Here is a 27,405-nt window from a genome sequence, read left to right as displayed (position 1 = left end):
ATTTCATTCATTTCTTGTTTCCTCCATTACATATATTTGGTTTCAGCTGTAATAACAAAGCCACGTGACGGCTGTCTTATCCTCAGTGTGCCGTTATTACACCTGATCACCTCATTTCTTTTTCTAATTTCTTCTTCTTCTCCCATCACTATTGATTTCCAGTCATATAATAATATTAAACCTGATACCCGCTCTGTTCTTTGATGCTTTGTCTTCTTCTATTCCTCACTCTTTTTTTTTTTTTTTTTTTTTTTATTGTTGCCACTCAACTGCTTTCCGTTTCTCCTCTCAACTGTCCTGTGCCCAGCTCGTTCTTTTCCTCTGGGGAAGTTATTCAAATGTACTAAAAGCTCTCTAATGAACAGAAACAGAAGAGCACAATGCCTGGAAGCTGGAGCTTATGGGAGCCTGCCACACTGTGTGTACGTGTGTGTTGCAGCTTCTTGTAACAGCAGGAGGCACTGCTGCTCTTTAAATGTGTGCCACAGATGACCGCAATATGTTAGTGTAGCAGGAGGTCTGTTTCTCCACATAGGAGGTGTTTTAATAAATCTAAAACAAGATGGTGCAGACATATTGTCCACTGGATCATATTGCAAGTCAGGGCAGACCAGGATATATCAAGATCAGACCTGAGCCATGAGGAGATTTAAAGACTTGCGGAAGGCAGAGAGTGTGGGAAGAGGTTGTAAGACTGTATAAAATTTAATTAGAATATTCTGAGAAGGGATTTTCCTCACCTCAGGTCATGCGAGGCTTCACAGGATGGGGATGGGACAAAAAAGAAAGGGCTTTACCTACACACATTTGGTGACGTTTGCCTTTAATTGTGACTCTCTGTTTAAATATACACCAGTGCGCATCAGAAGAAGTGATGGGAAATTGTGATGCCTCCTGGAGCTCCTTATGTGTTCCTAAATGTTAAGTGCTGTCTGTGCCAGTTGGAAATCAATATCATGTGAAGCCAGAGTTGATCTATAAACAACGGATATATTGTCAACAAAAAAGCTATTGATATTCACATTCACATTATTTTTGATTAATAGTTTGGTGTACCTCCACTTGTTGTAGGGATGAAATATGGATTTGTGTTGTTTCATCAATGACAAACTAAATGGTAGCCAGCATTAAATCACTCACCGACTCGCACAAATAAACATTTATATTGGAACATTCACTGTATTTACTATTTTGTCTGATCGTTCCTATCAACTTTGAAGGACAAAAGGATGACGAAATGACGAAATGAAATCCAGTTGCTGACAGAAAAGAGGTGCAGGAGAACGACGGAGCGATAGATGTGCACGCGCGTGCACGTGCGTGTAATGTAATAATCAAAAATGGATTCCGATTTTCGACAGTCATTAAATGCAACGCTTCCCGTCGCGTCATGTGACCAGTATCCCAGAATCCTCCTCACCAGGAAGTGGAATGCCGGAGAGTTCTCTGGTGTTGTTTTGACGATGATGGAGGAAGAAGAATTTGAATTTGCAGAAGACTTGGAGGCTATTTTGCATCTAACGCCAGAGGTGCAGCTAGCCATTGAACAGGTAAGGGCTTAGCCTTGTCGTTACAGTCTTCTTTCTAGAAAAATATAAATGTTGTCAGTGCTGCTAACTACTCGACAGCTGTTAGCATGCTAGCTCATCCTTCGGTGGGTCAATGGATGTGGCACTTATGAATTACAACTTCTAGCTATAAACGCGTAATTATCCACTACTCTGTGTTAATGCATAAAACACACGATTCATTTAGTAACCATGTTTAAGTTATCAACCAGTTAGGCCCGACGATACAGGCAACACTAGGCTGTATGTTGGAGTCATCCTAGTAAGCAAAATATTCAGGATAACACCGCCAGACATCTCGGACTAAACTTATTTTTTTCCTTTGTGTGCAAGGTTTTCCCCAGCCAAGACCCACTGGACAGAGCAGACTTCAATGCAGTGGAATACATCAACACACTTTTCCCCACCGAGCAGGTACAGTGAAGTCATAAAGAGACGTCTGCAGTCAGGCTCGCGCTGACTGACATTTATTATGCACCGATCAGCCACAACATTAAAACCACTGACAGGAGAAGGAAAGGACGTTGACCATCTTGTGATAATTCAGTGATCTCCTGGGACATCCACCCCCACGCCATAGCAATGACACTCCTTGACGGCCGCATCCATCCCCAGCAGGATGCAGCCTGACACAGACACACACACAAGTTTAGGAGCAACTTAAAAAACATGAAAAACAGCATAAGGTGCAAATTTACTCGATCCCAAACTGATCAAGTATCTATGGGATGACAGAGCCCCCCCTCCTCAACCCATAGGACCCAAAGGGCCCCACTATCATCAATCTGTTAACAGACTCCACAGGACACCCTGAGAAGACTCTGATGCATCACAGTTGTTTTGGAGGAGGGAGGCCTACACTTGTAATCATGTAATATTATGCTCAGTCAACGTATATCCAAGTGTGTCACAGCCATAGACTGTGTAGTTTGTAAGCAAAGAGATACTTAGGTTCCTGCAGGATTGTTTGTGGGTTACATTTTAATAAAATGATTAATTATTCACAGTGGACATTGAGATTCATCACATTTCTGCTACTTCTGCTTTGACATTTGTCATAATGTGCATTGATGTTATGTGGATAGAATGTGTATGCACTTTTTTGAGTGGACAGTATGCTGCATATTACTTACTCTGCATGGATACAATCACCCCAATATATTAAACATCTGACGTACTTCTAAATTGTATCAACTTACATTGTAAGTTTAAGCACATGGCGTTTACAAACATGACCACAAAAAAAATATCAGCTCCAAAGTGTTATGTCAATGCATCAAAAAGTGAGTACACAACCCTATAACCAGTGCCTTCATTTTCACCAAGACATTTACAGTATAATAGCTTGAATTTTAACTTAAGACTGATTGACTCAGTTTCTCAGTTACAGACTTTATTTTGTCTATTGTGGCTTCACATTCATGCCTGAACAAACAGGAAACCTGAGTGGGAGACTGTATCAGGGCACCAGTGGGCTACTCTATGTAAATTGCGAGGTCGTACAACCGATAACAGACATGGCACAAGTATTGTGTTTAGTAAAATGTTGTTTCTGTGATTCAGACTCACCGTCTGAAAAGGACAATACTTTAGGAAAAAGTGTTCAGGAAGAGAACTTAAGTTTACAAAACGGCTCAAAGCTGCAAGATTAAACTTTGCCAAGGAACATGAAAGAAACCTGATGAACTCTGGCACCAACACTTTGATCAAAACAGGACTTTTAATTCAGCCAATAGTAAAAATATGAGTACATGGTAATTATTGACATAATACTCAATGTCATCATTCGTATACCATACATGTGTATCTACATATTATTCCTTCTCCATGAGGGGTCACTATAACTCTTTAGTTTGTACAGAATATGTAGAAGGGCTTATAGCTGTGTATGCATTTTAACCTATATGTTGAATATCTGAATATAACCTCTACAGTATTGTATGGTCTTGACTTTACTGTTGCCTTTAATGTTCTGAGATGACTCACTATAGGTTTAACACCAGGATTAGGTGCATATGATGACAATGTTATCGAAAACTTACTTATAGAAAACTAGTGTTTTCAACACTGTCAAAATGTATCCTAATGTTTCCCTGATTTCCTGTCTTTGTACCCTTCAGTCTTTGGCTAATATTGATGATGTGGTGAACAAGATTCGGCTGAAGATTCGGTGAGTTACTTTAACAGTTTGCAATACTTTTTTTTGTGTGTGTGTTTTAACCTCAGTATGACCAAAGTTTTATTCTGTGTCACATTTGATAGACGTCTGGATGACGACATCAGGACGGTGGTGAGAGGTCAGACCAACGTGGGCCAGGATGGGAGACAGGTAAGCAGAGCCGCACGCCATGAAAGAACATACTGAAGTAGTTAGACAATAATGATAGGGCCAGATTTTGTTTCTTGTTTTTGCTTATCTTTCTGGTAATATGGCCAGACAAAACACAGTGGTTTAGTTCTACTGGGGTATCAGATTTAAGTTTAAAAGAGGATCATTTTGTTTTGTTGATAGCAGAATATTTATTCTGGACTATGGAATTGTCTCCAAAGATGATTTGATATGTGTGTTTGTCTAAGAAAGAACAGCTTATTTCTCACAGACTGTGAGGTCTTTATATCTAACTACATATATTACACACTTATTCATCAGTTTTGTTTTAACTAAAGTCTTGAAATTAGAATAGTTCTATTGGTTGCAGCCAACCCAGGAAACCATGGTCCTCCTCCTCCTCCTCTTTTCCTGCTCTCGCCTCTCACCATATTGCTTCCATGGAAAAGGACAAGATGACTCAGATCCATTCCCGCAGCTCAAACTGCCCCTCTTTACGGAAAACACGTCTGTGAAATAGATTCCCGTATGTAAATACTTAGATTTTCTTTGAAACCTTTTTCACTTCTCTTGTGGTGCAATGAAGGGAAAACGGCCCCTTCTTCTTTAACCCTGCTTCTTGCTCTGTCAAGGAAGGGAACCTGACACCTGATGGGTCAGCCATGTGCGCTCCGACCAGCTGACATGATTAGGTGTGCATCGTCGTCTTTGTGTCTGGCCCGGTGGCCTTTTCTGTCCCAGTTAGCTACCGTTTGGTAGCGGAAACACTCCTAATCCCCTCCAGACCAATAACATTAAACAGTCACACACAATAATTTCAGTTTGTTTTTCCAACCCCACAGAGCCATTCCAACGTTTCCAGGGGGGGAAAAAAAAAAAAATCCTTCCTGCAGATGGAAAGACGGAGAGGTGTTCATTTCAAGAAGGGCGACTGAAACATAGAAACGTAGACGGCAGGAGAGTAAAACCAACGCGACCTGCAATTTAGTTCTGTCTGCTGTTGACAAAGCTCACTCGCTTGAATGCAATCTCCAGGATGAAACCTAAGATGGTAACATTTACAGAGAATGATGGAGGGAGCCAGTTAGGGAGAGAGAGAAGGTGGAGGAGGTTTGAGGAATGACTTCCCTCGGGAGTGTTTTTTTATGTCGGGAGTCAGACGGTGATACGGCTGCCGACTGGGTGTGTGGAAATGTGTGTTAGTGGTCAGACTCTCGTGGCTTCTTGAGCTGAAATATAGTGTGTCACTAGCTGCTCTACTTTTAAGATGGTGTTACTGTTCTCGCTCACATTGTATTGAATATATGTCAGAAGCAATGTCCGTCTCTCAGTTCTGCAGCAGTGGCATTATCATTTGTTAGAAACGCATTTTTTCTTTCCTGAAGATTTAATATTCAAACTAAAGGGGACAAGGTGATTCCAACCTGGAAGCCATGAAAAGGTCAGTGTAATCACATTAAAGTTTGGTTTATGCTCCTGAAATGGATCCAGCCCGTGCAGATGTTGCACTCCGTTTGTACGCAGTTAGTGCGCTGGCAACATAAACGCACCAGAATATGGGAGCCGGTGCCAAGTCAGCTGTGTCGAGTTTCTTCATTTATGTAAGTTGGAGCTAAGAAAAGTTGTACAACAATTACCTTTATGGAAATCACTGCAACGCAGGAAAGAGAGAAGACGTCTGAATAGGGCAAACACATTTAGGACCATTAACAGTTGTCTTCTTTGCTGTGTTAAGTTTAATTACGTTACCCAGGTCTTAAGCTACGACAAAGTTCCAACACAGATGTGTAAATCGAGCTTAAGACATACACCAATCAGGCATAATATTATGACCACCTTCTGACTCATCAGAGAATGGACGTGGGTCTTCTGAGGGTGTTGTGCAACAGGATGTTGTTTGTGGGGACATTTGAGTCCTATGGGTTGAGGGGAGGGGCCTCTGTGGATCAGGCTTGTTCCAGTGGATTCCACAGATACTTGGGCAATATCTGATGGATGGATGGATGGATGGATGGATGGATGGATGGATGGATGGATACTTTATTCATCTCAGTGAGAATGGTCTGGTCTTGGTGGGTGTTACATGTCTGAGTGTCATCCACATGAATGCCAGGTTTAGCCAGAACCGTGAACCTGTACACAACAGAACACACACACACACACACACACACACACACACAGTATCTGTATCTGATTGTGATCTGCCAACCTCTGACACTTTCCTGCTGCACAACAGCCACCAGTGTATCTTCTGTCCTGCCCCGTCGTCATGGCAACGTGGCTAATGCATGCACACCTGCTCCACAGTCAGCTGTGAGCAATAACAAAGTGCTAATGAAGAGGTTATTCAAAAGGATATTCGTTTTTTGTAACAGAAATTAAAGATGTTAAATCACGTTGGTTCGAGTCCATTAGCGGAGGTGTCACCTGGAGAAGCTCATTAACAGCAGCAAGCATTTGTTACCGCCGCCTGCCATTCACACCTCCTTCTGCACCCAAAAACTGTGCTGCTCTCATGCTGGGCCAACCTGGGCCTTTTTTCCATCACGTGCAATTTTTTTTTTCTTTCTTTTCGTAAATGTTGTAAATTTCATACGGTATGTCCAGTCGGCAGCGTCGGGTGGTCTTCCTGTAGGATCGCCTCAATTTAAATAATGTTAGCCAGGAAGAAAAGACTGTTCACCGCAGCTTGATTTAGTTTCCATACTTCCATCTCTGTCCTGTACTCTCTGAACTGTATTTTTAAGTGTCATAATTTACAGTTTTGCGGCGTTATAACTTTCTGTTTTTTTGCCTTTTAAAAAAATCTGGGTCACTCTGCAGATTCTTTGATTCTGTGCCCCAATTACTTTTTTAGCGTAGTCTATTAAATCCGGCCGTTTCATCATCCGCAAACACCATTTGTTGTATTTTTCCGGTTCTGAATATGAAAAGAAAGTGGAGCAAACGAGAATAATAGAAGCCGGATCATAGCGGCCTGTTACTGTTTATCGCGGAGCAGCTTTTGATATCGTTCTCTGTCAAGCTTAGCTGCAACAAAACATTTAATGCGAGGAGTGATTTCCCAAGCTGCTCTCTTCTCTCTAAAGTATCTCCCTAAAATGTTTACATCAAGCGTTGAGCTCGTGCAGTGTTCCAGCTGTTAAAATAGCACTGTCGGGTTGATCTGATTTATTTTACGTGGCCCCAAACTCAGAAGTACCATTTAATATGCCCTCTTCTTTAAAAAAGCCGTGCTTAACTCTGCCAGATGGAGAAGTCCATCTCGAGCACGTTCAGACACTGAAAACAATCTCCACGCTCCTTGTCCAAACTCTATAATACAGAAGACGTGTGTGCCATACAACATGTGCTGGTTATTGCATGTTAGGGATACTTGTGCATGTTTGTGTGAGTGTAGATAACATCTCTGGCATGGAGGCGCCTGCTGGGCAGTGGTCTCTCTCAGCTTTCCTCAAGGCTAAATACAGGAAATGAGCGCTGGGAAGCGAGCCAGATTCACTCAGCTGACTGTGCGTGAGCGACAGTTGCAGCTTCGGAGGTTCTGGACGCTTCTGCGCGCAATTTATTTGCACAAGTGCTCCTCCTGGGAACTTCTTTAAAGATTCTCCGGCACCTCCCTTCCTTCCAACCTTCACATCAAAAAGCAATCACTTAACCTGCCCTCATTTTTCCAGTTAAAGCGTCGAGTCACCTGACAGCCGAAGCCCGGTGTGACGTATGAAGGGAAAGAAGGATGCGTGTGAGATAGAGGCGGCTTTTGCTCGTCTTGAGTAAATGAGTATCCGAGTTTATGTCCTGCACTCATGACAGATCGTCTTTATAGAAATGTAAAACTTTTGGTTGGATTAAGAAAGTTTTGGTTAAAAGTTTATGCTCACATGGTGTCATATTGACTTTGACTGTGTCTGCACCGTCACCAGTCGCCGCTCTTTGACGCCACTCAGGAAGGAAAATTAATCCTCTGCTGTCAGTGCAGAGCTGGATTTACGTTTGTGTGTGTGCACATGCACAGTCCCGTGTGTGTCCGCTTACCCGCCGTCAACTTGTTCGTCGGAGGTGCTTGTAAAAGTGGTAAATTCCTTGCACAGCTGGTGCCAGCTGTCAGCATTCCTTGTGTGTGTGTGTGTGTGTGTGTGTGTGTGTGTGCAAGGGCGTCCAAGTTGTGTCTGCGGTGCCGCCCCGCCATCGGGCCCAAATGAAGCCAATTACACTGGCATCAAATGACAGAGCACAATCTCTGTTTAGGACCATCAAAGAGCAGCTGCCATGTCAGACGACTGGGAAATATTGGAATAGCACTTCAGCCATCTTACAATTGTAGCCGTCTAATCTTGCCTGGCTTTATAGGCCGTTAAAACTGCTAATGATCTCTTTAGCCTTTATAGTGACAGCGTCCACGCAGAGCTTAGCCTTAAGGCCCGTGTGTCAACTCGGAGCCCATCAGCCTCAGATATCTGAAGAGCTTTCCAATTAGACGCTCAATTAATATGTTTGACGTTGCCCATATTCTACAGTTGGGAAAGGGCGACAGCGGGCCGGCGTTTCACATGGACCCGAGCCAGCGGTGAGACCGGATAACAAAAAAATATTCCTTGGAAATTTGATCTAGACGGGCAGAACCACAACTCACACACACACACACACGCACACACACACACACACACACACACACACACACACACACACACACACACACACACACTGTATTTTGCCCAACACCTGCTTCTCACAGCATTAGCAGAAGCACAGTCTACTTAATGCCACAAAATTCGATAAGTTATATTTGTGGCAAATGGATTTGAATTAATTGCTTATTGAGAATGAAATCTGCTTCACAATTAGCTGCTGACTTTGAGGGTTTCAATCTTCTCAACCCATGTATTTGTGGGTTGTTTGAAGGGATGTTCCGGTCAAGTTATTTTGTCCACATCCTAATTTAATATTCAGACTATCAGCCAAACCAAGCTCTGTCCCTATGGCAAAATAAACATCGCTAAAGAAACTAAAAGTACATTGGCTCTCATCACCAACGAGATGCACTTAGAGCTGGATGGTTTTTCCAAATTATATAACCAGTTAACAGACTTAAATGTCTGTATACACAGCTCTGTGGTGCATAATTTGACACTGTCACAACAAATATTAAATCACAATTAAAGCAAGATTATTGAAATCTCTTTTTAGTTCTTTTAAGTACTTATACACAGAAGACGTTCTTTCAGGTTTGATTTTGGTTTATAGTGGACGTGAAAGAAATACGCAGGACGGGGCTTGGCCACGTGCTGAATCTGATTCAGTCATTTAAAAAAATGCAGTGATTAGTTGTTTGTGGGTTCCTTTGGAAAAAAATCCAAATCATATGATATTACATTTATGATATTACACCAGTTAGGTTCATACCTTTTCTTTGATACTGTCCATAAGCTCAGTCTTTGTGTCAACGTAGGACCTGCACTAAGAAATTCCACGTGGTCCAAGAACATAAAGATGGAAAAATGTATGACTGCAAAAACACAGGAGCATTGTACAGTGAACGCTTTTTTTTTTTTTTATCCTCATATTTATATCCTTCATACAACTTGCCCAGCCAAGCGGTACCAGACTCAGGCTGGTGTGATAGCTTTCTTCAAACGGGGTTTTTAGCGGTTGTTGTATATATAGTGGCTGAAAAGTGTCATCTTTGTATGTTTAATGTTGTTCTGATTGTTTTGTGCAGGCTTTGGAGGAGGCCCAGATTGCCATCCAGCAGCTCTTTGGCAAAATCAAAGACATTAAAGACAAGGCTGAGAAGTCTGAACAAATGGTAAATGCACACAAGCGCACAAACACACACACACACAGGGAAGAAGAAGAAGAAGAAGAAGAAGTAGAAGAAAAGAAAGGAGAGTGGATTGTTCCCCTATAGCTCACCTGGTTGAGTGGGCTCCCCTTGGACCCACATGTAGCGGTGCAGGTTTGACTGCAGCCTGCACCCTTTTGCTGCATGTCGATCCCCTTATTTTCACCCCATTACTCCCCATCTCTAAACACTGACAACTATCTTTGCCTTTAATAAAGGCGTAAGAGGCCAAAAAAATAACCCGGGGTGTGATCCTGGCACGGGGGAGATGAAGTCTTTACTGTTACAGCAGAGGACGGAGGGGGCTGTAATTTAAAATCAGGGTAATGCACCTTCCATGTGTTTTTTTGCTACGAGCAGCCGTGCTTTTGTGTTCGTCGCTGAGAGCCGTAGGACGGGCAGGAGAAAACGGAAAGGATGGTGTGGGTGGGATTGGCAAACTGACCCTCCCTCATCAGGCATGTAGGAGAAGTTCTTTCTCATAGCAGTGGGCGCAGCATTGGCCTCGCTCTGTTTCTATTAATCTTGTCCAGCCAAAAAAACATTCTCTATTATTCATTCACCCTTTTTTGCGCTTCTTCCTCTCTCATTTGTACTTCTGCCTCCTTTGCCCAACCTGTCCAACTTGTTCCCACACAGGTCAAGGAGATTACGAGGGACATAAAGCAGCTGGACCATGCCAAGCGCCACCTCACTACTTCCATCACCACCCTCAACCACCTGCACATGCTCGCAGGAGGAGTCGACTCTTTAGAGTGGGTAGAATTTCTTCTAGCACTAAAAGATTTATACATGGGTGTGGGATTGGTTGCTGGTAGCACAAGGCAGGTCTTGTAAGAAACTGTATACAACAAATCGTCAGCCAGTGATTTTTACATTCCCGTAAGTGGCTTAAGCATCTCTGAAGTTTTAGGTGCAGTGTGCTTGAAATTAAAGTGAATGTGCAAGTGAGTTTGATGCGAGACCAATATGGACGTACGTGTTTTCAGAAGTTGTTTGCTTAACCACTTTATATGTCTAGATTTATGGTTAAATTATAAAAAACATCAAGATAATCTTCACAATTGTATTTTTTAAACAACAGTAAAAATTACTAATGTGTGCTTTTTTTCCAGAGCCATGACCAGAAAGAGGCAGTACGGCGAGGTGGCCAACTTGCTGCAGGGAGTGGTCAATGTTCTTGAACATTTCCACAAGTATATGGGCATACCCCAGATCAGGCAGCTTTCTGAGAGGTAATTAATATGCACACCCACACACTTAAACTCCTTCACCGGTGATACATGTGTCTCCACAAGCTTAATTTGTCTTTTTTTTTTCCTTTTTTCCGCCTTTGAGCGTATTAGCTGCATTGCAATAACTCTTGAGGGGTTAGCGCATTGCCCAAGGGCTGTTTTAGTGAGCAGCGTGCTCATTTCCATTCGCCAGAAGTTGATCTCTCCTTACGGTGAAAATATTCCACATCTTATCAGCTGAGTTGTTGAAATGCAGTTACAGCATTTGCTGAGGTATTTTGCGTATTGCATCCTGTTTATGCAGATATACACACATACAGGAAAACACAGGAAGGAAGCTCGCTGAATAGGGTCTCATTATCCTTGCATTTTTCCTATTGTGAGGGAGTAGAGTACAGTAGAGGCACACTTTTTCTGTAAGTAGGTTTGTATCTCCATATGTGTGCTCCCTCTTGGCACCCATGCCAGTATCTGGATATCATCTTGTTCGAAACCATAGACTGTATATAAATATGGATGGCGTGTTCCCACTTCCTTTCATTGGGGGTAGAGCCAAACTGGCGCTATTTTCCCGGGGATATGGGTGGTGCCATCTTGTGACTTTGGAGCCAGATTCTGTGCAGTAAGGTGAAGCCAAGTGGAGCCGCGATATCGATGACCCGCCCACATTCACTCACAATGTTTCGTTTAATTAATACCACGCTCTGCTCCATCTCCACCAGTTTCAAGGAAATGTTGGCTCATACACTGTACTAATTTTAAAAAATTGTTCTGACGCTCTCACTGTCCCACGGGACCGCTTTACGGAGAGGTTGGCATGGCGACTGGTGGTCACCATTATATCACATCCTGTTATTATAGCATTAAATAACTAAAACGAAACTTATCCAAAAAGCTGACATTTCACTACTTAAAATGACTAATATATATATATATATATGTTTTACATGTACTTTAGTGATGTAGTTTTGGCCCAGGTCCCCATCCACTATCATAGAGGAGGTGGAGCTTATGATCTGTACTGCAGCGAGCCACCAGGGGGAGCTCTACTTGCTTTGGCTTCTCCTTTGAGGATCTGTTCCATCATCCATATTTATACAGTCTATGGTTCAAACACACAAGAACTCACACGGAGACACGAACACACACAAACATGCACGCACACAGAGGTTCTTTGTTATGCTGTTGTTTCACACAGCTCTGAGAAAATTTCCATTTTTGCAAATATTTTCCAATAACACCACAATCAGCCAGGGACATATTGGCCAGCTTGATATTCAGGTTCAAAGCGGTGCTGATCCCTAAAAACAAAAAAAGGGAAACCTTCTGTTCTGTTTTGACTGAGGTGTGGTAGATAGTGCTCATACCAAATAACAGCTGCGTGGAAGAATTGACTCTACTGGAGAAAAAGATTAGAGAGAGAGAGAGACAGGGATGGGAAAGATATGAAGGCAGGGCTGATAACTGGATGCAGACTTTTAGTAGAAATAATCAAGACTCTCCAAGGAGAGAAACATGGGCAGACATCAGGCACTATATAACTACAGATACTGGATGCGGACAAGAGAAAGATGCGCTGACAAGCCAAAGGTCAGACAAACACAGGCGGGATTTGGAAACAAATGTGGCTGTGACATGGCTGATAAAACATCAAACTAATCTCAAACTCTGAAGGTTAACTTCATCAGAGTTAAGTGCGATTACGATGATGTTTCCAGCTCTGGTAAAAGCACTGTTGTGTGTGAAACTTCCGCAACCACCTACCTTTGACATTTCTCTATTTATTGCATTACCAGACGATACTTTGAACTGCGACTAAATCCAGTCAAAACATCAACTCAACCGACGTATATACGGCCGCAGACTTATCACCTTATCACTGTGAGCCGCAGAGTGAGCGAGTGTGATTACAATCTCATGCTCTGCAGCCAACCAGACAGAAGTGGATAATTGGGTATTTCATCAGTATTGAAATGAAGTCTACTCGTTCAGTCAGGATCTAAGTGTGATAATGTCTCTCCACCCTCTCCTGTTTAGTCTGAATGATTGTAATGACTTTGGGAGCTGCACTTGGTTAACCTGGCCTAGATGTCTTTGGACGAACACAGACCCCTGAGGACTGATAAACTCAGGCCATTTTTGGAGGTCTCATTATATTTTCCCTAAGTGGTTTTGTAGTGGATGCTGTGATGCTTGAAAAGAAAAAAAAAAAGAAAAAATCATCACCGGTCTTGATATTTGCAAGTAAGAAGCTTTGAAATGTGCTCCACTACAAAATGAGGAATCTTCTGTCTTTTAGGCATAAATGGCTACAGCCTCAGTGGCTACTGAGTCAAAACGTTCATGTGATTGAAACAACCCCAGAGGAGGCTTCAATCTGTTGCAGTTAATTGTTCGGTGTCATTGTTTTTGTCCTCTCCAGAGTTAAGGCAGCACAGAGTGAGCTAGGGACTCAGATCCTGGCAGACTTTGAAGAGGCCTTCCCCGCTCAGGGTTCCAAGGTAAATATCTCCGTTTTGATGTTCCTGTTTTTTGATTCTCCCCCTCCTAATTATGCAAACTTTCATGGTCGCACTCACAGAGAACGGGTGGACCCAGTAATGTGCTGAGAGACGCCTGCCTGGTGGCAAATGTGCTGGACCCACGGATCAAACAGGAGATCATCAAGAAGTTCATCAGGCAACACCTCTCAGAGTACCTGGTCCTCTTCCAGGAAAATCAGGACGTAAGAGCCGGAAAAAAGATTTTTGTTTCCTGTGGATTTCCATAACAGACAAGACAACCCTTTTAAAACAGATGATGGGTACAGGGTGTATTAATTGAGAAGTATCATGCCCTTTTTTTTTTTTTCTCAGGTTGCTTGGCTGGACAAGATCGATCGGCGCTACGCCTGGATCAAGCGTCAGCTGCTGGACTATGAAGAAAAATATGGACGTATGTTTCCTGAAGAATGGTGCATGACGGAGCGTATTGCTGTGGAGTTCTGCCACATAACCAGGTGAAGACAAAACGCACCACCAAGTGTACAATTAGACTAATGTGTTCCTGCCCATCCAGAGAGGATAATAAGAAACTCGATTAAATTAAATTGGCAGAAATTGAGACACTGAATGTTGGGACTTTCCATCTTCAGTTACGGCATGCCTGGCATGACTTTGGGATTCGGTACAATACGTTCTGCTGACATAAGCAGCCTACATGAGCGAATGCAACGACCTAGTGTCAACTCTTGTCACTATCAAACAAAGCAGTTTGCACTTAGAGTTGCTCTTGGCTGTAACTGAGAATAAAAGGAAAATCCATTTGGTAGAAATTATAGTAATGTCATGAGGAAAAAAGCCTGACAAGACATGTTCTTGCTACAAGAAAATCTGCTAGCAAGGATCACTTGAATTGATGTCCTTCTTTTTGTGTTTTTTTCTGTTTTTGTGTTAAGGGTGGAGCTAGCCAAAGTGATGCGGACACGGGCTAAAGAGATTGAGGTGAAGCTGCTTCTCTTTGCCATTCAGAGGACCACAAACTTCGAAGGTTTACTGGCGAAACGCTTCACGGGATGCACCTTGACGGACGTACCTGGAGTGAGTAACGCACACAATGCGTGTCTAACAGCGATCGCCTTTTCACTCCAGGCGCTTCGGATTTCAAGTTCAAACTGGCAAATCACAAAAACAAGTTTAAGGATAGAAACTATTGCCACATAATGCTCCTTTCACAGTCGCTGGCACCTTTCCTGCGATAGGAAAATCCCTTCGATGCGTCAGATTGAATTTAGAACTTTCTTCTTTTTTAAACTAATATGTGTAATTTTAATCCAATAAGAACACGTATTGAAATACTCGGTGTTCATTTTTCTGCTTTAAGCTAAGGAAGGATGCTGATTGGTTCCATTAAGTTAACGCATCTCTTTGATGTTTCCTGTTATGTTTTTCCCAGAATAGCATTTAGATGCAACTACTGATTTGAAGTTTATACATGGTGCTTTTGGTGAGATACAGCCTGAAGAAACTTTATTTCAGGTCACACTGGAGGTGTGTAAGTGATGCACACAGATTATAAGGAGCGTGATTAGTTTTGCTAGACCCTACTGGGCCAGCCTTGTTCTGAACTGACAATTTTTAGCCTAAATAGAAGCCCCTTTGTCTTCAGGTCGAATGACGCCTGCTGGATTCTGTAATTCAATGAAGGATTTACTTGAGTGGAATTTTATAATTAGAGGTGCATGAATCGGTCTAGACTGACGTGGTAATGAAACGTGGACTCTATTTTATACCACATTGTTTGTTTGAACACAATTGAAATATAGTGTTTACATAATTTGTGTATCGTTACATGTTAGTTTTTTACATCTAACTTTACATTTTTAGCGTCTGACTTTTTGGGACCAACGAGGCTTGTAGTGAGATAAACCTTCTTGCACTAATTACTGTGGCCAGATATGTCAGTATAAAAACCTTGCCACACTAATTCAACAATAGAGGTGAGCGCTTAAGTTGTTCATTATATCTGCAGTATAAAAAGCCAGAGAGCCCACTGGACCCAACCAACCCCTTTCTTGAGGATGAGCCAGGAGAAGACGGGGCCGCAGAAAAGGATGAAGACCTTGCTAAGGTCAGTTGACGTGGATCGACCTCATCTGACAGTTTGTGTAACGCAAAGGGGCTGTCGATGTCGCCGCGTTGCTGTCTAGAGGTTGAACAAATTGTCTTGTGGATGTTATCTTGCTAAAAGCCCATTTTCTCCTCTCAGCCCAGGAAGCCCAAAGCCCCAGACAACCCTTTCCACGGCATTGTCTCAAAGTGCTTTGAACCTCATCTATATGTCTACATTGAATCCCAGGACAAGTGAGCAGCACACACACACACACTTACACACACTTACAGAAACAAAAGATTAGATTGGTTTGTGGTACCCAGAATTAGGTTGTGTGTAATACTGGCACTTGCCTTCTTTTTCCATTGCCCTCTCATCAATCAGACCCCCCCCTCCTCCTATTCTACTCCGCTGCCTCTTCTGTCTTTCCATCTCTTGTTCCTGTACATGCCTCTGTCTCCGCTGTGGCAGAAATGTTTCCCATTAGCTTCATGACCACAGACACAGAGAGAAACGGAGAGAGGGAGGTTGAATAAGTGCTGCTACAGCAGATCTGCCAATACTCTTTCCCACCTCTTTAGCTTTTTTCTTCTTAGCAGCCTTTCTCAAGTCATCTTTTGCGTAGTTTATATTTCACCCTTTCTTTGTTTCCAGTCTCTTGTTCTTAAATGTATGCCTTTTTCTTCCAATGTGGCTCTGCCTTTCTTAACTCATCCTGCCTGATTTTTTCACTTCCCGTTCCTCTTATTTTGTCGTGCTCCGCTTTTTTTTTTTTTTTTTGAGTCCCTCCCCCTTCCCAAGTTTAATGATGGCTCCTGAAACTAAGCGCAGTTGTGTGACTGCTGCGCTCGCATGCAGCCCCTAGCTCTTGGCTCTTTGGAGCATTAAATTCTGTTTGTCTGTCCAAGGGGACAGGATTGACCTACTCTGCAGCTACAACCTCGTTTCAGTTCAATCCAAAGGCCTTAAACAGGCAAGGGCCAGATCAGCTTGTCCCCAGTGGGACGTAGCAGAGGAGAACAGTGGCTTACTTGTTTTGTCCTTGGCTTTAGTTCCTTGATTCAGCAGGATTGGGCCACACCAATTGGCTGTGGACCTGTTGACTGTAGCTCTGAGAATTTTGATGCTTGGAATATTTTATCCTACTTATCCGTCTGGCTTTCTGCCTGTCTGCCTGTTATGTTCTCCTTTTTATTTATTTATTTATCTGGGTTACAGACCAATCTTATGTTTTCACTGGTTTCATTTGAACTGTTTAATTCCTTTCATGTGCCTCTAATCCAACCAGCCATGTGTGTCCGAACCTGTTTTGGTTTGGCTGTACTTTTTGGATATCTACAGGAACCTGGGTGAACTGATTGACCGGTTTGTGGCCGATTTCCGAGCGCAAGGCCCACCCAAGGCGGGCACGGAGGAGGGCGGAGCCGTCCTGCCCAGCTGCGCTGACCTTTTTGTCTATTACAAGAAGTGTATGGTACAGTGCTCCCAGCTCAGCACTGGAGAACCGATGATCGCCCTCTCAACCATCTTCCAGAAGTTCCTGAGAGAGTATGCTTGGAAGATCCTCTCTGGCAACCTACCAAAGTAAGACTGGTTCAGGTTTGGTCACTGAAACAAAATTAAAAATGTTTTAGAAAGATCTGTTCTCTAAGTGGTGGCAGATGGGTTGTGTTTTCTTGGTTTTAGTTTCATAAACTGCATAAACCTAAGTTGGCAGGAAGCAAAATAACCCATAATGCCACTCTTATCTGAAAGTACCTATGTCTATGCTTTGGGTATATGTAGCTATGATGAATGACATACCAGTTCCTCACACTCGGCCTTAATGGCTGCAGCGGCTCCACCATTTCAGACTGTTTCACTCATTTCTCCAGACATTTGTAATCATTAATCTATCCAGTAGTCTACAACCAAGTTAATGGGTGCAAGAGATATAATAGTAAAAGATTAAATATGAATGGTTTGTTATGTGGGTTCTCACCCAGTGACAGCTGGGAAAGGCTCCAGCCAACACCCCCTCCTCCCCTCCTGGGGGGACAAGAAAATGAATGAACAAATAGTTTGTTATACCACAAAAAAACATAAAAATTACGCGGACATAATCTGAAAAAAAAAAAAAAGTAGTAGTATGCCTAGTATTTCAACTATTTCCATCCATGTGAGTCATTACATTTTTCTGGCCAGTAACACAAACACAGATTTATTTGGGATTAACTTTTTTTTTGCAAACAAGCATGTCACGCCCATGTTTGTTCAGTCTCCTGGTTGGGTCTGGGGCTGTTTAACCAGCATCTTGAGTCTTCTCCGTGTTTGATGGATGAGGATGGCATGCTTTGAGCGATCTGGAGTTGGTTAAGCTGTGGTGAAGCCTAATATGCTACCAGCGAAAACATCTCTGGCTCAGTGGCCACATTAGAACTCATCCCTGGCTGTGGTCTACACACACACACACACACACACACACACACACACACACACACACACACACACACACACACACACACACACACACACACACACACACACACACACACACAGAGAGAGGCGTGTTCTGTTTCTTTCTCCCTCTGCTATGCTTGCATGCTAATTACACACTTGCATTTTCCCATCTAATGCGTACCACATTCTGAACCATATACAAACACTGTCAGAGATGCACACAGCCACTTTGCTAGTGCGTCCGCTCACAGACACATGCAGACACCCATCCAGTGTGGTGTGCAGTGAATTGGTTTTTGCGAGGTTTTGAAAGGGGCCCTCAAAAGGAGCTCGTGCTATGTTGTGGTTTTACCCACATGACTCTGTTATGACGTTTATTAATGACTCGGTTGCCATTGAAGCCTCATTGGCCCGGCAGCCCCCACATTTTGCATCTGTTTGTAGTTATGCCCATTGTGTCTCACTTACTAAAACGTCCTTCTTTACCTGCGGTTTAAAAAAAAAGTGTGTTCCACGTATAGTGTTTCTGAAAGCTCAATGTAAAACAGGGTCCACATTAGCTGGTTTAAACAGAAACAGTATGTACTGTCGCGAGGTTAAACTCAATCTCCGATCCATCTAATCCCTCCCTGTAACATTTACCCTTCCTGATTTATAAACAGTTGTTTTATATAGACAGAGATTCTGTAATTTCACATCTGCTGAGAAACATTTAATGTCAGCAAGTCAGATGTTCTCTAATACAGTACTTTTGCAAGCTGCAGATGGGAATTAAAGAGAGAGACGTGGTAGTATATAAGGCTGCGATATATAAAAACAATTAGTCAATCTGTTGATTATTTTCTGACTTGTGAACCTTTTATTTCCACGAGAACACATTTCAGAGGAATGAATGAACCACATGAACCTGTCTCTTCATATGCCATTTTTTAATCCTTTTTTTTTTTTTTTTAAACTTCTGTTTTTCTCACTCTGCTGTTTTGTCAATCTCTGTTCAGATCCAGCACTAACAGCGGGGGTCTCACCATCAGCAGCCTGCTGAAGGAAAAAGAAGTCTCCGAGGCGGCGAAGTTCACCGTGGACGAGCTCTGTCTCATCTGTAGCATTCTTAGCACTGCGGAGTACTGCCTGGCTACCACTCAACAGGCATGTACACACATTCGCTTGCGTCAAGTCTGCGCTTTGATTGATTTGAATTCCATGTGCTTTAGCAGTCGACAGGGTTTTTGTTTTTTTTTATAATAATTTTAATATCTTCGAACAAACAGCGATCAAGGAAGCTTTTTCACGTGTCTTGCTTGCGCTCATGTCCCTGTTTGTCCGTGTTCCAGTTGGAAGAGAAGCTAAAGGAGAAAGTAGATAAAATCTTGGTGGAACGAATTAACTTGACCGGGGAGATGGATACGTTCAGCACGTAAGCGCGACAGCTGCGCACCAGGATTTTTACCTTATAAAAATTAGTTTTAGTGTGTGAGGACTGTGTGTTGAAACGACGCGTCTTTTTATGTTTTCGCAGTGTGATCTCAAACAGCATCCAGCTGCTTGTTCAAGATCTCGATGCCGCCTGTGATCCCGCTCTGACTGCCATGAGCAAGGTTGGACGCATTCACATGTTTGACTCACACGGTTGTCGCTCATTGAAAGTTAAATTAACGTATTTCTTTCCTCTAAATTGATGCTTTAAAATGGTGCTGCTGCACTGAATGTCTTTTTACTGCCAGGCGTCAGTTAGAAACAATGTGACATCTTTTGTATGATACATTTAAATAGATAATCACCTAAATTAGTGAGCAAATACTTTAAAGAGTCTCTTCCTTGTCTGTTATTTCTGCTGCTTCATCGTCCCTGACCTTTATCTCTCCCGCTCAGATGCCGTGGCAGAGTGTGGAGCACGTCGGTGACCAGAGTCCTTACGTGACGTCCATTATCATGCACATTAAGCAAAATGTGCCAATCATCAGAGACAATCTCGCCTCCACGCGCAAATACTTCACACAATTCTGCATCAAGTTCACAAAGTACAGTTCATACGCCCACACACACACACACACATCCCAATTCAATCTGTTAACTGCATTTAAAGTTTCTGAAAGTTGATTTGCTTGTCTCTTCTTTATTTTCTCAGTTCTTTTATTCCAAAATTCATCAACCACTTGTTTAGATGTAAGCCCATCAGCATGGTGGGAGCTGAGCAAGTAAGTTTCCTTTCATTTGCTTTAATCTGTATTGTGTGTGCTAGCTTGTACATTCATATAATTAATCTGTTTGAATCTGGATCCCACCAGCTCCTCCTCGACACTCACTCCCTGAAGACCGTCTTGTTGGATCTGCCCTCCATAGGCTCCCAGGTGCTCCGCAAGGCTCCTGCCAGCTACACCAAGATCGTGGTGAAAGGCATGACGCGTGCCGAGATGATACTTAAGGTGAGGAGCGTGTGGAGGCACTTTGGAACTGCAGGAACTGTTTTGCATTTTCCTACAGCTGATTTTAAAGTAACTTTTTAAGACTGAAGTAACTGAGAGCGATCATAGCCACCGTGACCAACGTACGTAGCCTATGCTGATGCGCCACCCAATCAGAAAAGAAAGAAATACTAATAGTGCTACCAAGTGGAGCAGCGTCATGTGATTACATTTTTAGGAAGGTGCACACCAGCTATGGCGTTAGCATTTACGTATGTTCTGCTCTGCACTGTCGCCGTAGTAAAATTGACACAGAAACCTAAACCGCTTAGAAGGGAAATTTTTAGCACCCACATCAGGGTTGTTAATTTATCAGCATAGAGCAACTCTGAGTGTTTGGTGTGTGATTAGTCGAACACTTGAATGCAGCAGCGGCAGCCATTGTTTCAAAAGGTAAAACATTTACTGTAGCAATAAAAAAGCCAAAAACGGTTCTTATTGTTCGCCTTAAATATGGAACAAATCACAGAGAGACTGACTGACGGACTGACTGAACCAGTGTGCAACATTGTTGTACTGTATGTCAAACACAACTAAGTGACGTTGTCGTACCAGCCACCTCGTTTAGTGTTCCTTTTGGTGTGTGAACACAAACAGAAAACAAAAAAGTCCTTGAAGGTCCCCCCAGGAGAGTCCCTGGAAAGGTTTGGAGTGAGTGGGCTCTTTTCAGACACTTATTTCTGCGCAGCTTTCAAGTCCAGTTTGTCAAGTATGGAAAGATCCTAACCCTTCTTGGAAAAAACACTCAACCTTGCTCTTAGGGCCACAAGAGATCCATTTAAAGTGTTTACCTTTCATATATAAACTCAGAATGTGCTTGGATCTTTAACTGATGGATTTTAATGACAGCCTGAGTTGAACTCTAAATACAAGTCAGCTCCACGTACACATTTGATCGGTGATACTCGGTCTTAAGGGACTCTTCAGTTGATGGACTTGTTGAGACACCTGATATTTAACTTGGGTGGCTAAATTCAAGCTGCCCATTTTTACGACCAAAGCCTCAGTTTTTTGACCTTTAAAGGCTCGGAAACTTTCCACGCGCCCTTTTATTTACAGCGCGTGTGTTTTTTCTTTATCTCCCGTTTACCGTTTTACAGATTTGATGCCTGAAGCTCTGACACATCCAGTCAAACATGAGCTTTCGGTGCTGACACTTGACCGAGAATAGCCTGGCACAACCTGCAGCCCGACTGCTTTTCCACTGATTGTGGTCCCGTCGTAAAAAAGCAACAATAGGCCGAACAAACATTTCTCCGCTGAGTGTTTGTGGTTGGACTGGCGAGCCAGCTTTAAATGTTTGTCTTGAATCGCTGGAGCAGATTATCTACTTAGAGTTTATTTCGGCCAAAATAACCCTTTAATTGTGTCTTTAACCCCACTCACAATAGCACTTCATGAGCATGTTTCCACACAATCGCCCATCTCGCATGACACAAGGGGAGAATATGAATGGAGCTCGTGCAGCAGAGGTTTAATGGGTGATGAACGGGCCAACGCAGCACGAAAACACGCGTTCACCGACGCTGTATGTGGTTGACCTTGAGCCAGTGGAAAGGTGCGAATTAGTAAATAAGCAAATGCTTGAAACCATGCGTCTACTCACGCAAACATTCGCCCTCACGTACAGAATACTATGTCGCATATTTGATGTTGTTTGAATCAGAGGACTCAGCCTAAGTACCTTATGAGCCTCTGGAGGACTCTGGTATGTTGCTGCCACAGATGAACCCCGCCCTAATTAACTGTCCCAGGAGTGTACAGAAATGCACACACACACACACTCAGAGTCCACGCCTGCCTGTCCCTTGATTTCCCTTGAACTCCCAGTTGGCCGTCTTTCCTTCCTAAAGTCGAGCTCTCTGAATCTTTACAGCGCCGATCGTGACCTGCTCTTAATCGTTTATGCCAGCCCCGCTTTCACCTGGGAAGAAACAGTGGATCGGTGTCAGACTCTATACAATATAGTTTTGATTTATGACGATGTATTGTGGCTGCTTTTACACCCTGTCTTAAATTCAGGCCTTCGGGGCTCCCGAAGTTTGTTTTGTCTCAGACACCGACCGTCTGGCAGGCCCCGTCTCACTATGTCAAATTTGATTGTCTCTACTGCTGGGATCCACTGTTCCATGTGGCCCGCGTAAAGCCCGTCTTTGTCCTCTGGAGAAATGCCCTGTATGTATATATACATGAATTTCCACTCATCTGCCATGCGTTAAAGGGGCTTTCGCATTATAGAATTATATGTCCCATCAGCCCAGTACTGTCTGCTTTTTCTGAATCCAACTGCCAGCGGGCCCCCGGAGCTGGAATGTGATCTATACAGCTCCCGAGGAACAATCACAGACGTAGCTGACGCTGCATGAAGGCCTTTGATTGATCCATGTGCATTACTGTGACAGCGCTGGGTAAAATAATCATTGCGAAGGCTAGAAATCAGATTTCTGATCTAGAATAAATACAAAGGACCGTGTTAGGGAAAAGAAAAGGCATGAGAGGATGAGTTCTCTGAATTGCGTCAATTTGGAAGAAACTATTTGGGAAAGAACCTCGCAAAGATTTCTTCTGTGACCATTTTTGGGTTTGGAAAGAGAGAAAAGGAGAGGCATTTGTACTGCCGCCAGTGTTTTCGCTATTGACTTGGTGTTACATCAAGGTTCCTCACAGGTAATTGCTTCCACCTTGGGCTGAGACTGAAGCTTCTGAAAGACAAACCCATTGAAAGAAGGTCGATACAAGAATTCCTCTGCCTAGCCTCAACGATAGTGTTAAATTACACTCAGTGATGCTGCGGCTTGAAATTAAATCTGGCTTACCCCCACCAAGAAACTGCAATTCAGTGGGAGAGTTTAGGGAACAGTCTTTCTCTGTTTGAGATTTAAGAGGAAAGCCTGATTTGTTGTACATTTCAGTTAATTACTTTAAACTTAAGAAGTTTACTTTTTTTTACGAGGTTTGAGTTCTAACCTGGAGATATTGCATTAAACTTCTAATCATACTTAATATTTAAATCCGCTTTTATCCCATATCTATCTCTTATCTCTGGTCTTCGTTTTAATTCACAGCCTAGTACCTACTTCTTGTCTTTATTGCGTGATTAAGTAAAACAACAATAGCTTGTGGTGTTTTGGTTAAGATACTTGACTTTGAGTTTGGTCCTTACTTTCGTGCACAGTTCAGTTAGATGCTCGCTGCAATATATTCAAAGCTGCAGTTTTATTTAATTAAGTTCTCTAGTTTATTTAATACATCTTACTGAAAAGTAAAAATAATTTTGATGTCTTAAATAGATGTGGCTGAGACGTAAAATGCCATTGTTTGGCCAACAAACAGCACATATTTAATTGCATAGTTTTGTTTTTATTTCAGGTACTATAGCCAATGAATGTCTAATTATTTCCTTTTAGCTCAGTTTTATATTTGTGCTGTAGCCAGTCAGAAATAGTTGTAGGACTAAACCATCCTCATAAAACCAAAACCGTTAGCTGAAAGATGCTGAAACGGTCCATAAAGCAGAGGGGAAACGCTAGTGTCGCGTTATGCGTTACTTAATCCATTGTCCCTATAAAACACAGTGAGTAATGCCACTTTAAACTTGTATATCAGTTCTCAGAAAGGACGTTTCCGCTGAAGATGTGTTAAATTTTTATGTCGCTGTCAAAGTATCTGCTTTGAGTGTAAAAGATTAATATATCTGGGCTTTGAACCAGGGCTGTGTTATGTTCAAAGTACATAAGATTCCTTCTGTCTGTCTGTCTGTCTGAGACGGCCTCTCCTGGCCGCTACAATGCCTGTGAGACGTGGCTGTTTTCCACACTCTCCACAGCCCAGCCCACCATAGCTCTAGCTCTCCCACTTGTGAAGTTCTCTTCTGGGGAGTATTTTAAAAGGTAACCCCCATCCCCACCCATGTTCAGCTACCCCCCAATCCACATGCTCTCTCTCTCTGCCTTTTTATGCCCGTTTTCATTCTTCACTCCCTCTCCCCTTTTTCTTTTCCTTTTTTACAAGGTCCCTCCAGGCCTTTCCCTTGGCCCAGCTCCAGGACAGTTGCTAAGTAAATCACTCAGTCAGCAGGGCTAGTGAGAAAAGCAAAGAATTCCACACGATCCTTAGCCTTTCATGCCTGCTCCGCTCTCCCTCTCTCCTGTTTCTGATTCCTCCTGTCACCCTCTCCCTCTGCAGCTCATCTTTCTCATGCGTCCTACCTTGAGTGCAGAAGAGAAGTAAGTCTCTTAAAGACAGATTAAGTTGTTTTCGAAGTGAACGACGAGGAAAAACATTTTGGGAGCCGATCCCCCGAAAGCCTGAGATGAGAGACGTCTGGGCGCGGGGGTCTGTCAGCCATGTGTTGGTCTGCCTGTCTCTGTAGCGGCTTCAAGAAACACTACGTTTTCCACCCGTCTCTATTGTTGGGAGAAAAAAAATCCGCAGAGAGTATTCAATCCATTAAACTTTTTTTTTTTTCTTGCCTGCTCTTGACTAATGCTGATTTTTGCCCAGACTCATTATACCCCTAAAATAATTACCGGTGAAGCCAATTCTTGAGCACTCATGCATGGAATAATTGGCGTGTTAAAGTCTACGGAGCGGGCATCTAAATATAGAACCATAGTCTCGACTTTGTTTGCTGCTAGAACTGCTCGGTTCTGTCAGTTGGAGCCCCCCCCACCCCCACCCCCACCCCTCCTCGTTCCCTCATTTGGGCCATAGCTGCCCCATGTGGGATCATTTATAGATCTCGTCCCATGATGGTTCACAGGAAAGTGGAGGTGGGGGTGAAACTAACATTAAATTCTGCTTTCCCGCAGGTGGTGATGGCCCCACATGAACCGCCAGTGGTGTTTGTTGATAACTACATCAAGCTTCTTGCTGATGGGAATCCCGAGACCTTCCAGAAGATTCTGGATATGAAGGTCAGTCGGTTCGATTCTGCCGGTGATTTAAATAAATATGTTAAACATTTTTGTTTTCCTGTTGAAAATGTACGTTTGGACAAAGCTAGGCTAAATGTTTAACCACACTTCTAGGCTCTGTACTAACCTAACTAGCTGATGACGAGCGGATATGAGGGTGTTGTGAACTGAAATATTCCTTTGACCTCCTGAGACCTGAGCTTTTCCACAGTAGAACCCAAGATGTATAAAAACTAAGCATCATTTTTGAACAGGAAGTACAAGTTCTTGAAAAAAAAAGAAAAAGAAAAAAAAAGATGTCCTCATACGTGGACACTGGGATTATTTCATTATTTATATGATAATAAAGTCACCCAATGTGTAACAAAATATAAAACTGTTTATCTTAATACCTGAACATGGCTGAGAAAAGACAGAATAATGAAGTCCCAACGTCCTCAAACAAGTACTTGCTAATTAGGGACGTTGTAGCTCGTTGCTATGGATAAATTTTGTTAAATTTACAGATGAAACTACAAACGTTAATAAGAATTAATAAATAAGTTTGCTACCACTAGATGGCACACTAAAGCGTCCACTGATGAGGTCAACAGGTTTAAATGGAGCTGAATAAACAATGATAAAGCCTAAAACTTAACGTCCCCATATGAGGATGTGGGGTCTCAGGAGGTTAACATTGTAACTTTCCTTTTTTTCCCTGAATTCCACTCTTATTGTTGTACACAACATGCTTTTATTTTTGCGACTTCCTGTTGTTTTGCGTGTCTGACATTGCGATGTGTGCGTCCAGGGTCTGAAACGCAGCGAACAGAGCAGCATGCTGGATCTCTTCAGGCAAAGGCTACCCACCCCGCCCTCCGGGGCCGACGGCGGCCCCTCTCTGTCCTTCAGCACCCCCACCCCTGAGCAAGAGTCCTCCCGCATCCGCAAACTGGAGAAGCTCATCAAGAAGAGACTGTGAACAGACGCACACTGAAGTTAAAAAGACTGTCGGCCGGGCCGGGCTTTGACACTTTTTGCGGGTTTTCATCTCCTCCATCCTCCATTCAGTTATCGAGGGGGAATTAGAGAAGGAGGAGGAAGTTGACTGAGTTGTTCTGTCGGAGCTGGTGCTGGATTATAAGGAAACTTCCTCAACTGTTTCTTGACGCTGTTACGTACGCCTTGCACTTCTGTAGTTTTCCATCTTTCTTTTCATGACACTAACATCTGAGCTTTTGTAACATTTGTTGCACTCTGAAGACCGAATGTAGTGTTAAATAATTCTGCTCAGAGGGCTGCTGCTCCTCTGCAACATATCTAATTTCAGAATAATTACAGGAAGCCTGATCTTAATTAAAGTTGATGTTTTTTTTTTTTTTTAGAATATAATATTCTTCAAGGATAGCTGTGGTTTTCCTTCAACTGTTCTAATTCAAGCAACGGGTTGAAATTTATCTGCATCTCTGCCTCCGTTTAAAAGGGGACGTACAGTGTAGGAGTTGGGGTTGTTTGTGTGAATGAAAATTAACTGACACACTGCGGGTTCTGGGACAACGAGGATCTTCGAAGTCCCTGCATTTTCAAGCCGGATATAAGGCCGTCTTTAAGTGTACACCGATCAGCCGCAACATTAAAACCACTGACAGCAGAAGTAAATAACAGTGATCATCTTGTGACAGTCCAGTGTTGTGCTGGCATTGGTGTGGATGTTACTTAGACATGTACCACCCACCTGAACCAGACCAGGCACCCCCACCCCATTAGCAATGACACTCCTTGATAGCAGCAGCCAACCCCAGCAGGATGTAGAAGAACAGTTTACTCAAAAATACAAAAAAAAAAAACATGAAAAACAGCACAATTTTTTGACCTGGCCTCTAAAAGACACAAGAGGGGTGGTCATAATGTTATGCCTGATCTGTGTATCTATGCTCAGTAGTTTTTTTTTTTTAACATTCCACATTTTTAATTGATAAATTTGCACTGAGAGGAAGTCGTGATTTGATATCGATACAGCAGATCTCTGGAAGAAACCCTGTATA

General features: G+C 42.8%; 1 protein-coding gene across 1 annotated transcript; it reads left to right on the top strand.

The window, feature by feature from the left end:
• The first annotated feature begins 1,325 nt into the window (after positions 1–1,325).
• On the top strand, positions 1,326–26,744 carry vps53 (VPS53 subunit of GARP complex). The gene is made up of 22 exons (XM_047594987.1): positions 1,326–1,550; positions 1,902–1,982; positions 3,689–3,738; positions 3,831–3,897; positions 9,617–9,703; positions 10,379–10,494; positions 10,855–10,974; positions 13,397–13,475; positions 13,556–13,699; positions 13,830–13,972; positions 14,411–14,552; positions 15,484–15,582; positions 15,721–15,815; positions 16,906–17,148; positions 19,002–19,149; positions 19,335–19,417; positions 19,520–19,598; positions 19,873–20,021; positions 20,129–20,198; positions 20,289–20,426; positions 25,277–25,381; positions 26,172–26,744. The coding sequence occupies exons 1-22, from the start codon at positions 1,341–1,343 to the stop codon at positions 26,340–26,342; spliced, it is 2,619 nt and encodes an 872-aa protein (XP_047450943.1). The 5' UTR covers positions 1,326–1,340; the 3' UTR covers positions 26,343–26,744.
• The last annotated feature ends 661 nt before the right edge of the window (positions 26,745–27,405 follow it).

This window comes from Mugil cephalus, chromosome 9 (genome assembly GCF_022458985.1).
Source record: "Mugil cephalus isolate CIBA_MC_2020 chromosome 9, CIBA_Mcephalus_1.1, whole genome shotgun sequence".
NCBI lineage: Eukaryota > Metazoa > Chordata > Actinopteri > Mugiliformes > Mugilidae > Mugil > Mugil cephalus.
This window is presented reverse-complemented; position numbering and strand designations above follow the sequence as displayed.

What these genes read in the sequence shown, in the direction of transcription:
- vps53 (XM_047594987.1), top strand. Translation starts at nt 1,341, where the DNA reads ATGGATTCCGATTTTCGACAGTCATTAAATGCAACGCTTCCCGTCGCG. An exon ending in TGGGCCAGGATGGGAGACAG is followed by an intron (nt 3,898 to 9,616) that starts GTAAGCAGAGCC and finishes TGTTTTGTGCAG; the next exon opens with GCTTTGGAGGAGGCCCAGAT. An exon ending in TCCCCGCTCAGGGTTCCAAG is followed by an intron (nt 13,476 to 13,555) that starts GTAAATATCTCC and finishes TCGCACTCACAG; the next exon opens with AGAACGGGTGGACCCAGTAA.